Here is a 17,946-nt window from a genome sequence, read left to right on the forward strand (position 1 = left end):
CACACAGCCATCAGATTTGTTTCTAGTTCGGTCGTCGTCAACGACGACGATGACGATGACGATGACGATGGTTCATGTCAATTTCGATAACCACGAACGACTGTCAGAGAATGAGGCAAAAAACGCAATGCTTTCATCGCTATCGCATCTATATATTTCGTTCGAAAAATGAAATATTCGCGACAACATCGACACTGTATAATGTGCCATAAGAATAAAGACTTTAAGCATATTTACTTTCGAGTGGATTTTCTTATTTAACTACTTTGCATTTTATATTACGTCAATTTATACACAATTTCTCATTCTCTCTTGTGTTTGGGTCTCTGTGCTCTGTCGTCTCCATCCATCGAACGGAACGAAAACTAAGAAGAAATATTATGGCGCACGGGCAGAACATTTTGATGGCCTCAAGATGAAATTTTCTTCGTTTTTTTCGCACAAAATAATGCACACAGAATCGTGTAGTAATTTTCGTTTGGTAAATGTTTGTCTAAGAACCATAAGCTCGAGAAGTTGGCATTTCATTCAGCCCCTTTCGTTCTTCTTCTTATTTCAATCTTTCTCCTTTTCACCGTTGTTCTGTTGACTATGGCAATTTGTATTCGGTGTTGTGTTTTTTTTCTGCTTTTACTTTGCGCGTCGGGTGACTGTGTGATGGGAAATAGACGCGAACCCTATTGCAACGCTCCGAATCGAAGAGGAGAAAAAAAAATAGCGGCAAATGAGCGCTGCCATATAATTCAACGGATAATTGTATTCAACTTGCAATATCGTCACGACACGAAGGTTCAACCGTGTTTTACATTATACAGCATGCAATTTTAAAATAAGAAACCTACTCAGGGGGGCCGTGCTTCTTCCTTCTTCCCTTCGTTCCACGCGAACGACGAGGTGGAGGCGAACAACAGAGCGAGAGAGAAGGGAAAAATGGCGCAAAGATATTTTTTTCCTTTTTTACTTCGAGTCTTTTAACGAGATGGTTCATTTAATCTGCCTTCAAAAATGAAGTTTGTGATTTTTTTTCTCTTCTCGCTTCTCTTAGCTGCTCTTCGTTGTCGTGTTGTTTTTTTGTTTTACTTATGTTAAGTCTTCTTCTTTCATGAATTTTACCCTCGTTTTTCTTCTAAAATATTCACTGTGTATATGCGTGTACTTTGTTGCGTCCTTTTTTCCCTTGAAATTAATGACGATGCAATGTCGAAAAATATGCTCTCGATTTTAATAAGCGGAGACGGTGGCTTCGGCCAACTCAACCGAAAACAAATTTTAAATTATTTGCAAATTAGAGAACGTGGAAAACGTGGTAAAAATAAATGGCGCCCAAGCCCAACAACCAAATTAGTGGCAAGTGAAATATGATGTGACCGTGTTTATTATAATTATAATGAATCGTGGGCGAATCTTTCATGTGGTTACACTGACCGACAAATATGCCCTGAATCTCTCTGGGTTGTATCACTCTCCGCATTTCAATTAAGATTTCAACCCATTTCCGGCCGTTTCACAAAACAACCAAAATTAAGTCGACAAAAACACTTTTTTTCGCGTAGAAAGTACGCTTCGTACACCCACAACGACGGTGAGTCTATGGCATAGACTCTATGCTCTACAACGGTAATTTAATTTCATCCGCAATTCCTCGCATTTTTCCTGTTTCAATATTTATCTTCATAATCTTTTAATTATTAATAGATTCAGAACGTTCCCATTTTTCCTCCGGTGGAAAGAAGCGGCGTTGAACATTTTACCCTCGGCGTCGTCGTCGACTCAACGAAACTCAAATGTTCAATTTAATAAAGGGCAGCAAAGCATAAAGTTTTCATTTTTCTTTATTTGATTCCGTTATTAAGGCATTTTGTATTGAATTTATTCAACTGTGACCGGCCAAACAGGGGCAGATCTGCTTCAAGTTTTTCCAACGAAAAACGATTCAAATGATTGCGTCGGTAGTTTTATCTTAATGACGTCGACAGTATTTAAGTGTCCGAAAACTGACGAAAAAGTGATGATGAATAAAAGTTTGAAACAAAAGAAAATGGAGAAAGTGCGATGCGCGAAAAAGACGGCGAGAGAAGAGGTGTAAAGACGAACGATATCTATTTTACATCTAGCATCAATTTGCACCTTACAAAGTGCCATACCTGCCCATTTAACAAGCTTGATGCGAAGGATGGCGCATATTCAAGCGCTGAAATGATTATATTTTCGGTCTTTGCCCGCTGCTTTAAGCATCTCAACGGACTCGGTACAATGCGCGAACAGAAAAAAGAAACGAAACAAAAAAGCGCACCGAGATACAGACTTTGCATTAAAAAGTATTTGCTCGCGTTGGATTTTTTGTGTGCACATTTCTGTATATTTCCATCGAAAATGAGCAGATAAACTTCGAATAAAATAGTCAAATTTAAACTTTTCTCTTTCTCTGGGGTTTTTTATTGCTGAAAGAAGCGCAGTAAGACACACAAAAAAATTATTTTCATTTCTCGTTTTCTCGTTTCACCATCGTAATTTTTGCCCGTTTATCGTCGTTCTCTTTTGTACGAGCGCGCGATAATGTTCAGATTAAATGCAAATCTGAGTGTAGTGAATCTGTTCAGCGAGACACTTGAAGTTGCCAAACAAAGAAATGAGCTCGGAATAGAGAAATGAGGAACTATAGTGGCAAAAAAGCGTCTCTTGTCCTTTTTTTTCTTGCTTCGGGATAGTGTGAGTGAGGGAGAGAAACTAAATTTAGCTAGACTATCATTTTGTCATGGTAAATATTTGCAGTGATTTCAACTGGAACACAATCCGAACGATGGAGAGCGAACAATGACACCAAGCGCAGAAATATGCGAGAAGATTCCATTCATGAAACAGTTTTTCTCTCTCTTGCAATCGTAACACTCGCATAATTTAACAGTATTTTGTCGTTTTTCTTACCCCACCCTCCGTGCGCGCCTCCTCTTACGCTTGTAAGTTCAGTTTATGCTACCGTTTACCAACATTTTCATAAAGCGTTTCTTTTTTATTTGAAATTGAAAAAGCGGAAGGAACAACAAAGTTGAAAAGAACACCGTTCAAATTAAATAAAAAAAAGTCGAAAGAGAAAAGAAACAGAAAAGAGGAGAGAGAGAGTGATGAGAAAAAAAACATGGAAAAGGAAAATAAGCACTGCATCAGCAACAATGAAGTATCCTCTCTCACACACACAGGCGAAGAATTCAAGCCTGTCGTCTGTTTTACCATAATTTTGCAGCTTTGTCGCACTTGATGCCGTAATGAACGACTATAAGTACGTGTATGAACCATCTCCTTTAAAAACACGATGAAAAGACGCGTACACATCACACAGAGCGAGTGAACACACAACGATAAATAAATTCTTTTTTTACATAAATAGACATGAGGTACAAAGTGACTATATGGAAAATGTCGTTCCATTTTCGTTTGGCTTGTCGACACACATAAAAAAGTTCATTCGTCAAAAAACGATATGGAAGAGAGAGAAAGAGAGAGGAAAAAAATTGTCAACTGGAATGGGCGAAAAAAACCAACATCGAAGACAGCCTAAATGATGGAACGAATGAGAAAAAAAGCATACAAAATGTTTTGCTAAAAAGAGGCAACATATACAAGTCACCATAATTACAGATTCTGGTCGTTTTTTCTTCGTTTCTCTCCTCTTTTACTTCATGTCGAGCCATTTTTTCTGGTGCTTCAATTCAAAAGTCCGCACACTCTTTTTTTTAAATTACCATTACCACTCCTGTTTCCATAGCTCTATTTAATTAAGGAGAGCGATTTAATTGGATAGCGTTTATGCAAATAGCGATGAGCGAGCAGAGAGACATACTCAGCACTCTTGAACGTGTTTTATTTAATTCAACAGAAGATGGAGCATACAAAAAGGAACAGAGAAAAAAAAAAGTTCAACGCAAGTGGATGGAAAATCGCAGTGCACAGAGAATCCAGCATATCAAGAACGAGCTGGAGTCACATGATGCAGAGAATGATGATGAAAAAATAAACATCGAAATGGAAACATTGAAAACAGAACAGAAACATGAATAGGAAAAATCTTGGTGTATATCAAGCGGATGTTGATTTTAGTGCACTGCACAGTGCATATACACACCGTCAAGACAAAAGGGAAAATTTAGCGCGAGAAAACGGGCGGAAAAAGAATTTCAAATTAAACTTAAAATGCACGAAAAATCAAAAGCGTGGAAAAAGTGAGTGCATTTTTTTCCTGTCTTCTTCTGTTGTTGGTGGATAGAGGCAGAGCAAAAAAAGAGACGAATAAATGTTAAAAGACTTGTACGTATTCGTTTGCGACAATATGAGTGGTGTGTGTGTGTCTGCATTTGCGAATGCGAAAAATTTATGTACTTTAGCAGTTACGAATGACTTCCGTTTGAGAATAACTTTTTCGCTTTGAACGCGCATTCCAAGTGCTGTGTGCATTTTCACTCACAGAAAAACAAAAGTTCTGAGACTCATGTTTTTTGTCACAGTCGGCTTTTTCTTCTGTTACACAAAGCATACACACATAGAGCAAGAGAGAGAGAAAAAAACGCATCCGCTTTTTATGCATAATTTTTTTCGCTTCCGAATCAGTTTTGTTCTCTCTGTGAATATACAAATCAGTAGCGAGGGTTGAAATGCGTGGAGCGGAACAAGGAGAAAATTGGACTCGAGATTTTTTTTATTAATGGCTCAGATTGTTCCGTTTTATGTTTATTTTGTATGGTTTCACCACTCACTTTTTTTTCTTTCTCTATCTTTTACTCGAATGGAAATATGTGTCATTTTTCCGCTTTATACCAAATTTTTTTTCTTTCCATTTATGTATTCTTTTCATTTAATACGGAAAAAACCGTTGATGCGGGAAGTGCATTGAATTGGTCATCAAACTCGGGGAAAAATAATTTACTTCGATGACAGAAACGTTCGTTAATTATGCGAACGAATCGAAAAAGAACTCACTCTTTTTACATCCATAATTAATTTGCCACAAGGTTAAAACGAGCAACCGAGGAAAAAAAACACCACCACACATTTTTCTTTGAATACGAATGGAAATGGAGGAAGAGAGAACGAGAGAAAATGCTGGCCGTAAATAAAAGCACTTTTCTTTGTGGCATTGAACAGAATCAAGTCAAAGGGTTTCTTTAACAAAATAAAAACCAGCAACGGAAAATGAAATCAAAAGCTTTGTAATGCACATTCGTTGCTCCCTTTTTGTTCACTTCAATTATGATACTTGAATTGAAAACTGGCACCGTTTATGATTTGCAAAAGTTTTTCTTTGGTCGACTGATATCAGCAAATGAAATTCAATAGGAAAATTGAAGCTCAGCTTATGTTCGTAATATGACCGCGCATTTGAATGGTACAAAAAAGCGAAATGCATGGAAAAATGTTCATTAAAAATGTTCAAAAGTGATTGAAGTTTTTTAAAGCTGGGGAAAACATAACCGATTTCAAAAGTAGCCATTGAACATGAATAGAAGCGGATTTTTGACGTCAAAAGTTTGTGGAATCAAGGCTAAGAACCGAATGCACAATAATCACAATAATCCCTCCTTTTGGCTTTGCCTTCATGCCGTTAGCCGAACAAAAGAATTGAAAGTATCGTATCGATTGCTGTCGATTCCGATGTCATCGACCCATTTATAGTAATGTTCTGAATAAATAGTCTCATAAATTCGGATGGCAATCCAATGTTGGTCATAAAAGCAAGTTTTATTAGTTCATTCACCTGTATTGGCTATGGAATATATGATATTAGAGCTAGTTAGAACTGGTATTAGAGTGAAAGCAATCCATTGCTCTCACCACTCATCATGTTATTGCGAATCATTTGCGGAAAAAATATTGCCTTGCACGTGTATCTCAAGGGCTCTTGCAATCGATAAAAAACTGTGAGCGATAACCTACTGTATCTTCATGATGAATGAGTGTTGAGAGTGATGAGTGCCAATCCTGATTGCCCCATCACGTTCGTTCAAGTGCAAATTTTCACGAAATTCTTCAGTTGTTTTTCCCTTGAATTGCCGATTAGAACATGTTCGGTTGTAGCATTTTCCCCTAAAAACATGATTCAATGGTTCAATCCCACACTTGAGGTACATTTTTAAAATGGAATAATGCTCGAAAGGCTCCACTTATTTGTTTGATTGAATTTCATGGCCGTGCCATATTGATACCTTTTTTATCAACTCCAATGAATGGACGTACTTTGTTACTACGTCTTCATACAGAACAAATAATCATTTGTTAAAGGCATTCAATAAGAACAAATATCTTGTGTCAATGCTTCAGCAAACGACTTCGCTCCCTGTCTCCTTATCTCGATCGATTCCTTTTTATTGCTTGCATATTAAATTTAATTTCGGTTCGATTTATGTAAACGATGGCATATTGAATTTTCTCATTATAATTTCCGAAACCTTTTTGCAACCCTCCCCATTGTGAAGCGATCACCATGAAACAGGAAAATAATACAAACGAGAGGAAGTACGAAAGAGAAAGAGAAGGGAAAACGGAAAAAACGAATATCTAATTTCATAAATGGCTGAAATCGACATAAGAAAGTTGTGAACATTAAATATGCTGCCGTTCATATTTTTTGTTGTCATACATCCTTGGCGAACCATTTGAATGACGGGCTTCATCTGCACACGTATCATGCTGTCGTAATGGAAATTGAGGCATTCCATTGCACGATGGAAAAAAAACCATAACGTCTAAAGAAAGACGGTGAAACGAGGCAAAAAGTCACAGAAAAAAAAACTTTGTAAATATATTGAATATTACCAAACAAATTCGGAGCAAATATCAAATCCCATAAAAAAATTGAACTGACAATGTTGCGGTGCAGAGGGTGGTCGAGAGAGGAAGAAGAAAAAATCGCACAAAAAATATAACTTGTCATGACAAGTCAATAAATCATGAAATGGGGAGCATGCAAAAAAAACTGAAAGAAAGAAAGCCAAAATCGTTGCGCGTTGTGATTTCGTTGGCAAAACAAGCAATTCATGTATGTAATCACAACAATAACAACCGTTATTTCGAATGAATTATGACGACTGTGCGCCTAATAACTACAATGCCATCTCCGAAAATCGTTATGCGCGGAGCATCTTTCGCAGCATGGCAGTTTGGTCTTATGCATTCGAACATGAATGGTTCTTTTTTTCATATCTGTATCTTTACGAGAGGAAATTATCCTTGTGCCAGAGAGAGAGAGAGAGAGAGAGAGAGAGAGAGAGCGAGAGAGAGAGAGAGAGAGAGAGAGAGAGAGAGAGAGAGATGGTGAGAAAAAGAAAGAAAAACAGCTCCACAAGAGCAATCGAAATGAATTCAACAATAAAGAAATACACAAATCGCCCGTTACATTTATATTTATCCTTGTCTTGAACACACTCACAAAGAGAGAACCATTGTGGTTTGCCACGGCAATACAGAAAAAAAATCTGCTGAAACTGAACGAATCGTTGTGGTTGATTTCATATGTAGAATTTTATGCCTCATACATTTTAGGCACATTATATTTGGGAATTTTGAGCTAGTGTGACTAATAGCATTGGAATATTTTGTAAGGGTGTTTTTTTTCCACGGAAAATATGTGAATCGTTTGAATAATGTTTGCTTCACTGATTGTTTTGTCTTCTTTTTCCTTTTACTCAATCGTTTATTTCGACGGTGGTATACACCAGAAATTCACTTGTGGTCTATCAATAAAATATTTGGATTGATTGGTAAAATGTGTTGCGTGCTGTGTCATGCTTTTGAAATGAATCACTTGTTTACATAAGTCATGCAATCCCGTAAATAAAAGGATTTTGTTGCATGATTTGTTGATTTTTGCAACTTATAAATTCAAATCATCGATCAATTCCACGAACTTGGAATAATTTACAAAATAATTAAAATTTTGTTACACAACCAAATTAGATTCCAAAACAAATAATAAACGAACTTGTGAGCTGGTTTTTTCACGCCATGAATTATGTTTTTCATGTTAATTTCCCAGCAATTACATAAATTCCGTGACTTTTTTGTTTCTTGAAATCAAAAGCGATTCTATCGCCTTTGCAGGTTGGTGATTAAGGTTTTTGGGCAGGACTCACAAATTATTGTGAACATTTCGCGTTGCTTGAGCAGTGTCCAAAAAAAACACACAGAAATCCTTTCTCCGGGCTATGAACGATGAGCGAAAGAAAGAAAAGCTTGTAAGACGGAATGTAAAGAATGTAGAATTGATTGTACTCGAATATTAGCTCGATTTGCATAATTAAGGTAAATAAATTTAATGAACTCTTGACATCGTTATAAACGTTTTGTTGGCACGAAAATCGTGTGAGAATGATGAAAGGAGAAGCGGCCTTTCCTTGCTACCGGTGGTTCGTCCACCACCACCGCCGTCAACGACAACGATGTGTTGTATTTCAGCCATCTCGTTATTCTTCTCTCTCTCTCTCTCTCTTTCTCTCTCTGCGTTTTCTTTATCCATTTAATTCATTCAGCACATGCAAAGGACTTATTTCTTTTTCTAATGAATGAAAAACATGTCATTTGCATATTACACGGTGAGTGTGTGTTTATGGAATTAGTTCCATTCTTATCGTGTCGATTCGACATAACAGTTTCACTTTGTGAACGTCATTAAAGCACACCGAAATGCCACTGGTGCATGTCTGACACATTTTTATTGGCTGGCTCCCTTTTATTCTACCACGTCGTCACAGTGAATGAAGCGAATAGTGCTCCTGTGAGGACAAAACGATTAGCTCGCCAACAGAGCAGCTTTTTTTTCTATTTGTACACACGCACTCCTTCGGCTTTAATGCAATGACAAATTTGCGTGCTTAGACCATTTGCATATGACATTAACTACACGATATAATGGCAAACGAGGCGTGGAAATTTCCCATGACATTCCAATTGCAGCATTCACTTTGTACAATGGGTATTAAATGATTGGACTATGCCAATTTTCTGTCACAGAGAAATTCTATCGTGCTTCAGCGAGTGGTAAACTTTTTACAGAGATAGGCTACAACGCGTCAAATCGACACGGTCAATTGATTTCGTCGTAAATTATCGCCAAATTACAACTTTGCAGGAGATTATTCTGCAGTTTCTTTTTTTAGCCACTTTTTCTACATTCCTGTTCAGTTTCTTTCATATTCAAAGGGCCATATGGAAAGTTAGTACATAAAATAAATCAAATGAGTGAAATAAACGGAAAAATTGTTGTAATTCAACGCCACACATAAAAGGTCACCACAACGGTGCATGGGCACAAAGTAATAAAATTTTTGTAATTAAGTTTGAAGTGTGTTGTTAGAGGGATCAACGGGTTCAAGAGGCCATTCAAAATTGATTGCTGTAAAAACACGTGTCTTTTTCCTTTCGCTCGAATGTGAACGTCTATTGAATGAGCTCCATTCAATGCATTTACCTTAGTTTTTCCCATTTATTTCATACATTTTCGCCTTTTTTTTAGCCAATCTCACGATGATATCGGAAAATATTGAATTTTGGCATTGAATTCGAATGGTTTCACACGGAAAATGAACGGTTGAAATGAATTTTCTTCCAAATTGAATGTTTCAATATCGACTAGTTGATCAAAGCCTTTGGTTCACAATTCAGTGATGGTGTGAGCACGAATTCGTGCTATCATTGTTGTGCAATGGTCAACAAAGCATTTATCGATTCAGGAAATAGTAATCCGAAAAAACGATTTTTCAAAACTAAACAGTACACTCTGCTGAAGGGTGATGAGTTTGCCCGGAAACGTGTATTTGATATAAGTCGACAAGTTTTTTTTTCTCGTCTTCTCTAAAATGTTATTTAACTTAATTACACATGCTTACACACGTCGGTCTATCTACAAGACATGGAAACTGAACCGTTGCCAATATATCGTTGAAAACTCATCACCAATGTTCGGTGTAAATGATCCGGTTGTAATGGCTTTAGTTTTGTGCATTCTCTCTTTCACATCGATGGTGTTATTGTTGTAGCAAACAGCTTTTGGTGTAAATACAGAGCGAAAAAAGCATCGATGACAACAACAACCAGCTATCTGAATCCATACAATAAGTATTTCCACTTGTTTATGCGATATATCGATAGCTTTGTGTACACGTATATCGTGTTAATTCTCGTTGTATAAAACAACGTTGGACAAAAAACAGTGCATGCCATTTCCTTTATGTGTTTTTATTTCGCTTTGTGAAAAGAAGTCACAAGCAATCGGCACGGCTCATGTTAACACACACAAAACAATGACAACGAACAAGCGAAACATTAAGCGTTTTTAACCTTTGCCATTTTCAGTGGTATTCATTAGCAACATTTCTGTTTTTGTTTTCAACATTTTCTGCCACGAACCGAAGAGATGAAAAAAAACCAAACGAATAATATTTAGAAGCATTGGACTTTGTGGGAGGTGCTGATTGGTTGGGTGTTTATGTTGTATTCTCTCGTTTTTTTACCGGTTTTGGTAAAAATAAAGCCAACGATTCGAACGATTCAAACAGAATTCTTCGGAGTTCTTCTGGGAAAATGAATGGTGCCAATGTAACAACTATCGAAAGAATTTCTGGTAAAATAAATATCGTGTCGTTGTTCGAGTGGAGAGAAAAAACACACAGAGAGAGAGAATCATCATCAATGATAGCAGCAGCTACAGCATTTGGATAGGGCTCATGAGTACAGTACACAACATAAACACTTATAGCACGGTGAATTTATGTTCGTTATTTGCATTTCTCGTTATAAATATTTGACGATACTCATTTCTGTTTATCGACACAAAACAGTTACTTATTTCGTATTTGCTGGAAGCGTCCAAAAACCGTTTCCTTTGTTCTATGAACACTCTGGCTCATGATGAGTTTGTGTGTGTGTGTGTGTGAGTGTACCCAGGCAGTCTTCTTCTCGTTATGTAGAATTTTTTTCGAAAACAAACTGTGGAAAACAAACAAACGAATGGAATGATAAAACGGAAAGGATATTTGTCCGGTTTTTAGCATGTAAATACAACATGGCACATAATTTTATGTCTACATTACGGGCGGAAAAAATGAAACACACACGAACAGAGAAAATTGAAATGCGACTCGACCGGCAGCGAGCAGTAGAATAACCAAAAAAAATTCGGCATAAACGAAAAATAAAGACATGTTGACATTTCAGTCAGCAATTCATTTGTAAATGTGGACGCTTCGTTCATTTTTTTTCTTTGTTTTTCGTTATCTTTGCCCGTTCACTCTCCACTACCGCCAGAACCATCTCTCAACTGTCACACCGGAGTCATGATCGTTCCCGTTTTAATAAATCACTCGTGGAAAATGTATAGCAGCGACAAACGAACGGAACGAAACAAAACAAAACAAAACACACTCTTGTATGCTTACTTGTTTATGTTTTTGTGTCTAGCCCGGATTGAGAGAGCAAGCATGTTTTGTATGCGCACCGTGCATTTTCGAAGCTGTGTATATGTGTGTCGGAGCTGCCAGTTTATCGCTACATTTTACTGTTCAAAAACAATAAATCACAAGCAATTCACATTTTTCATTCTTTCGTTTTTCCATTTGCGATTTTATGTCTTTTTTTCGCTTGTTCTCGGCAAGATTTTCGGCTCAAAACCAGACACATTGAATGAACTGAAATCGGTTGGAAAATGCAAACAATTTGTAACTAAAATCGCGTCTACATGGTGAACAACACGATTGCTAATAAAAATTTAATTGAACGAAACAACGAGAGCATGTAAAAACGATTAAATGTCAATGCAAACGGCAACATTAAACATTCGAGATGCTATCAACCGATGCTAATCGATGAAAAGTGATGCAAAAAAAAATTGAACATATTTCAAGCATTTAGAAATCGTTTCTATGTGTCTCTCGGTTTGCCTCTCTCTCCCATCTCCCTCTTCGGTTCAAATGTCAGCCGATTTTGATGCGACAATCCAATTGAATTCGAATAGCCGTGTGGGAAAACGTTTTCTTATGTCAACAGCTTTCATGTATGCATCAATTCAACAACCATTACTTCGTTTTGATTGTATTGACGTGCGACAATGGATTTCAGAATTGTAATTTAAATGTTGTAAATCGGTTTCGTTTCATGAGCTCACTGCATTTCACACACACACACACAGTTAAAATTAGATTTATTTATAGCATCATCGTCTCTATCTCCTGACTCATTTTAGATTTTGATTGTTTGTTTTTACTTGTGAATTAATCAAAAACCAGATCTCAACGGAACCTACTGTGAACTATGTTGACACCGAGCCAATTCAAATCATTCATTTCTGCTTGAAACTTTGATTTATTACCATTTTATCACATGAGAACTTGACGAACTTCAATTCATTGCCGTCAACGACGTATTTGTCGTTGTCGTCGTCGTCATCTGCTAATTGTATAACTTTGATGTGAGAGGAATTTTAAATGAACTTTAATTGGTTTCGGCTAATTTTAGTTAATCAACTAAAAGTAGCATCAAGCGCTAAAATCTGGCTTACGATCAAATGAATAGCGACGAGAGAGAGAGAGAGAGAAAAGAACACACACAATTTGATTGGCACATCTCAGGCTTGAAACAAATGGTTTCTTGTTTGTTAACAACCGCAGCAACAAAAGTGATAACATGTTTTCAATGGTTCCTGAGAATGTGTTCAAGACTTTGTTACTTGGCGGATGTGATAAAAGGTGGTTCATTATCGAAAATGGCCAAGCCCATAAAAAATGTAAGCGAGTTGATACATTACCGAAAAATGTGTCGTCTTAGCAACCATGCTAATCGTTTTATCATCAAAATGTACCTGGAAATAAACAAAAAAAAACGGCAATTAAATTAATTATTCAAAATGCACTCAGAAAAAACCCATCGATTGGGATAAAAATGAAAATTTATTTGACAAATATGTTGTGATTCTATTTTTATGGTGTTGTTGTATGTGTGTGGCGATAATGTGAAGCAGAGAATAAAAAACATGAATGCGCATTCAGCACTTTACAATGCGTTTTTTTCTGTGTCGATCCCACATAATGCGGCGAACGTGGATGAACGTTGAAAACTTAATCTCAGCTTAAGAGCCGCTGCCGATGCGATTGTTTACAGTGAAATAAATACGCGCGGCGTGAAACACACACATCACATTCAGTGTGACACAATTCATTAGCGTCATTCAAACTGCGAGAGATCCTCTTAACAAACAAATTTAGTCGCGGCTTAACAACGGAATTTGGCTTTTGTCGTCTTTCACACTAAATCACTTAATCAGAGGAACTAAACCGAAATTACAAGTTGAACAAGTTTTTTTTTCTCGTCGTCTCTTCTGTCTCTCGGCTGATCCTTTTAATTTTTATCAACATAGCACTTATGTTAAAATATTCCCGCTTTTTCGTACGAATTATATATTCACGTTGTCATGTCAATAAACCATTTACGCATTCTGATCATTTTGAAGCAGCCTCCGCAGCCCATTTCAGATACACACACAGAGGGAGTGAGTGAGATCGAACAGTTGAAAAAACATTTCAAACTCAAATTCCGAATCTCCATTTCAAGCATATAAATTTTAGATTAAGTCTATTGCAGCTGATGAAATGCAGTGCAGAGGCAGAGTGACATAGAATGAAACCAACGAAAATTGTGTGTGTCGCCACACAATGATATATTGGGTTTTCACGCGTGTCGCTTTAAAAATGTATCAACAAACATTAACGTTTGAGACAAAAAAAAAACTGATTGAACATTTCCGAGTGGGGCACGATAAATGCCACAAAGAGAAACGACCACAATATGGAAATCTATTGGAACTATAATCGAGTACAACAGTACGACAAACATAAAGATATCAACGCCTCATGGAATTAAACTACATTTTATGCCCATACGCATTTGTACATCGAAAGACCATGTAGCACGCGCTGCTTTTCAACAACTTCGACGCTGCCGCCGTTGTCGTCGTCGTCGTCGTCGTGTAGGTACGACTCGTTGACGATCTGGACATGCACCGTTTGTCGAAACCGAAAATAATCCGCGTTGGTCGCACTAAATCAACATTAATAAAACATCAAAAATCCACATTTTGTCACTTTGAGTGTGTGTGTGTGTGTGTGCGCGCGACTTTGTGGTTTTTTCAGTAATCCACTCGAATAGAACTAATTAGATGGAAATAATGCGGCCGCCTTCGAAGCAGAAGCAAAATCAAAACATATATGAAAGTATCGATCAACCGTAGAGTTCAGCGAGATCAAAATAAACATAGAACAAACAGATGTAAAAACAAATGCCGATAGTTATCCGCATATGAGAGAGATAAAATATTTCGCCACGGTCGTGTATCGTATCGGTGGCATATTAAAACATAGGCATTTAACAAATTTTCATTTATGTTTATTTTATGCGGTCGATTTGATCTCTTGCCGAGTTGATTTAAGTTCGTTCGCTCGTTTAAGAAGCCCAATGTCTATAAATATTGTAATTGCTATTTCTGCCGCTTGTCGACGTACTAATCCATTTTACGAAGCGCACAACCCGAACAAAAAAAAAAAACAACAGCAACAATATCAGCGGCAGCAAGAGAAAGAAAATCCACAATGTGAAATAAGAAATAAATCGCACCGGGAGAGAATCAGACGCATCGCGCATCGTTTAGATATTTTCACAGTGCGGGAATTCATTAATTTAATTTTTTGTTTTCGATCAAAACACGCGGGACGCACACGCATTTTTTCGACTCATTAATTCCGTGGTCCATTTTTTCTTCTCCTCTCGTTCAATTCATTGGCTCGCGCGCAGTCTTTCATCTTCTCGTTTGCTCGCCAAGATTTATTTTCGCCGTTGTCAAATCAATAATTAATTTGACTTTTAAAGCTGCTTGGAGATTTGGTGCCTTGTGCTATCTCGTGCCACTGAAAGAACTGATGGCGTTCTATTTTTCTTCATCTGTTCAGGGGGGCAGCCTGATTTCGATGCTCTCTCTCCATTCATCGATCATTCGATGCCAGTTCATATTTATAAATTAGTGTAAATTGTTATTTAAAGATGATACAAATTTGGTGGGTTCATCACATCGAAAAAGAGAGAGAATTTATTTGATGTGCTCGCTCAAGCCGATTGTGCTTCGTTGATTCGGAAATGAAAATGCGGTGGCGTCGATGCTACAAAAACATAATTAATCTTCTTTTACTCGAAAATTTGTTCACATTTTTGTTTTTACAAGTGGAACACAAGAAATCTGTGCAAACAGCTCGAAAAAAAACCATTGCCAGAGAGATGAAAAGGCACAAACGAATCATCACAAAGAAGCAGTGAAGGAAAAAAAACACGCTGAAATGAATTTGTAACGATTCGAACGAATCAGATTTTAACACACTGTATAATCGTAAAAAAGACAAATTCATTTTTCATCTCTTCTCGTGGCTTCTTCATTCGCGCATTGTTGGCCTGTTGGATGTTGTTTGAGCCGTTGCCAAAGATGAGTTTCAGATGTTGGCAAACATGCCGTTGAATCGTTGTCATTGACGTGCGCGCGCGTCCGCTTTTTTCATGGTTCGCTTTTAATTATATTGATGATGTGTGTTGTACATTTTGTTTCATGAGATTTAATGCTTTTTCCTCTTGGTTTTTTTTATTACGATCTTTAAAAAGATTTTTCGAAGAGAGAAAGACAGAGCGTGGAATAAAAAACAAACGCGAGTTTATTTTCTTTGGCATTCATCGTTTTGGGTGACGATGACAGAATAAATTGAAACTGTAAAAGTATGGGTAGCATACGAGTAGCGAGTAAATGAGTCGCAGATGAGTGAGCATCTGAACGTGAACATCATTCACTCGTTGTTTTTTTTTCACGATTATTTCTTGTCGCTGTTATAAAATTTACCATAAAAATTAAATATATTCCTGTGTTTTTTCCTTCTCAACGGCGTTTTTTTTGGTCTGTGCTTGTTGTGCTTCAGTCTTATTAACTCTAATAATTTGATAAATTACGATGCGAACGAGTAATCTAATCATTTTTATGCTAATTGCTGTTGAAAATATGCACGCCTTTTTTCCACTCGGTCTCTAATTTACCCGTTTTTGTGAGTTAATGAATACTTTGGTCTTATCATTAACATTGTGTCCCACTCGTCGTCGCTCTTCTTATTTTTGGGCACCATTGACTGATGCTGGAGTTTATCTTATAATTATAGTTATTAACTTGTCAAAAAAATATCTATCTAAAAACGGTAATTTGAATAGATTGGAACGATTGTTGTAAAGTTGTTGTTTTATTTGTTGTGGCATCATCGACCGAATACCCATTGACGAGCCATTTAAATCCATTTTAGGCAGTTTTGTGAGTGATTTTTATTAAAAGAAACTGCGCCGAAACATTTGTTGCCATTGTGCCATTTTATCCACACTAAATTACGCAAATCGATTCAAGTTCTCAAAATAGATCTTAATCGTTCGGTCTGGGTTCGCTCGCCATGGAAATCTGATATAGTTACTTGTATATCTCGTGTTTTTATCTGTGTCTTTGACGCTCAGATTTAAGGCAATAAATTTGCTTGCATGAGGTCAGACCGAAAGCAATAATTTTTGTTGGCATCGAACTCTCTCTCTCTCTCTCTCTTTCTCTTGGTGTGTGTTTTTTCTGCTGATTTTATCGGCGCACATGTTTCATATAGCGACCATCCTTCTGGTGTTTTTTTTTCATCTTTTGCTCAGCATTTTTCTCTTCGTTCAGCTTTATTCGCTGCGTCTCATTTTCATTCATTTTTAATGAATTCATTTAAATTTATTACATTTAGATAAGACGTTTTAGCACTCGATTGTTCGCCATCCATTTCAGTGTCATGCTGAGCGACACACTCGCCATATTAAATTTATGCAGTCACATCAATTAATTCCGATGTGATCGCATAAAAATCAGATATATTTTTTCTCTTCATTCTTGTCGTGGTGGAATTTTTTCGGGCAAAAACTCAACAACAACAAAAAATGTTGTTCAATTTAGCTTGTTTTTTTCTTTCTTGTTGTCCGGAAAGTCAAAGAGGAAAAAAAAATAAAAAAAACATTAAAAGCTTAGCTTTGGTTATAGTTTTTTTGGTGGTAAAAATAATCTCTGTCTCACCATATTTCGTTATTCATTCATTTTAATTCGAAAACTCAAGGAAAAAATCACAGATTTTGTTGCTCCCGAAAACACATATTGTTTTTTTTTCTACGTAGACGATGATAATCCAATCAATTCGAGGAAGAAAAAAACAATAATAATCGAATCGATTCAAGAGAACACACAAAAAAAATAAAACGATATGGTGAAACGATTGTTCGATCAATTCAAAAGCTTACGCAAATTAATCGACCACAAAAAAGAAGATGAAATCAAATGATTAAAGTTGTCCATTTTAAATTAGTTGATTATTATTATCAGCATCATCATCGTATTACACACTCCAGATTAATGTGCCGCATCTCATATTCTTTCGGCGCGAGGAAGGAAGAGCCGAAAATTAAAAATGCAAACGGCGAATGATGTGGGTTCAGTTTCCTCTTGATTTGTGTGAACAAGTGAGCGTCCAAATTGACGCGCTCAAAATGTCAAGAATGCCAAAAGTTATTTGGTGTAAAATCCAATTCGATGAAGTGTATCAAAGGCATTAGTGGTTTTTAATTCGTTCATCGGTTCGATTTTCTTTTATTCGGTTTCGAATGTGGGCAGAACTAAGAGATTCTTCGAATCGTTCATTTCAATCGATTCGAAGCGGAACGCGCAACATCAATAAAAGTAAATGGTTCTGTGAATGATTTCGAGAACTCGCATTTGAAATTCCGACTACAATGCTGATCGATGCTTGTGTGTGAATTGACATATTGACGCGATTTATTGGCCACAAACCAATTAAATGACGAACAAATCCGAGAGATCGATTC

The 17,946-nt window shown here is 36.8% G+C and overlaps 1 protein-coding gene across 50 annotated transcripts in view; it reads right to left on the reverse strand.

Moving 5' to 3' along the window:
* LOC129565966 (autism susceptibility gene 2 protein-like) overlaps window positions 1-17,946 on the reverse strand; it is a 253,449-nt gene that overhangs the window by 32,094 nt on the left and 203,409 nt on the right. For 2 of the 50 annotated variants that reach the window (XM_055441444.1, XM_055441445.1), the window contains one exon: window positions 12,785-12,838. The exons of the other annotated variants lie outside the window; for them this stretch is intronic. In XM_055441444.1, coding sequence (XP_055297419.1) covers window positions 12,785-12,811 — 27 coding nt within the window. In that variant the 5' untranslated portion in view covers window positions 12,812-12,838. The remainder of the gene's footprint in view (window positions 1-12,784; window positions 12,839-17,946) is intronic. 50 annotated transcript variants of the gene reach the window in all.

This window comes from Sitodiplosis mosellana, unplaced genomic scaffold, assembly GCF_009176505.1.
Source record: "Sitodiplosis mosellana isolate CC-2019 unplaced genomic scaffold, AAFC_SMos_1.0 Smas_scaffold_3, whole genome shotgun sequence".
NCBI lineage: Eukaryota > Metazoa > Arthropoda > Insecta > Diptera > Cecidomyiidae > Sitodiplosis > Sitodiplosis mosellana.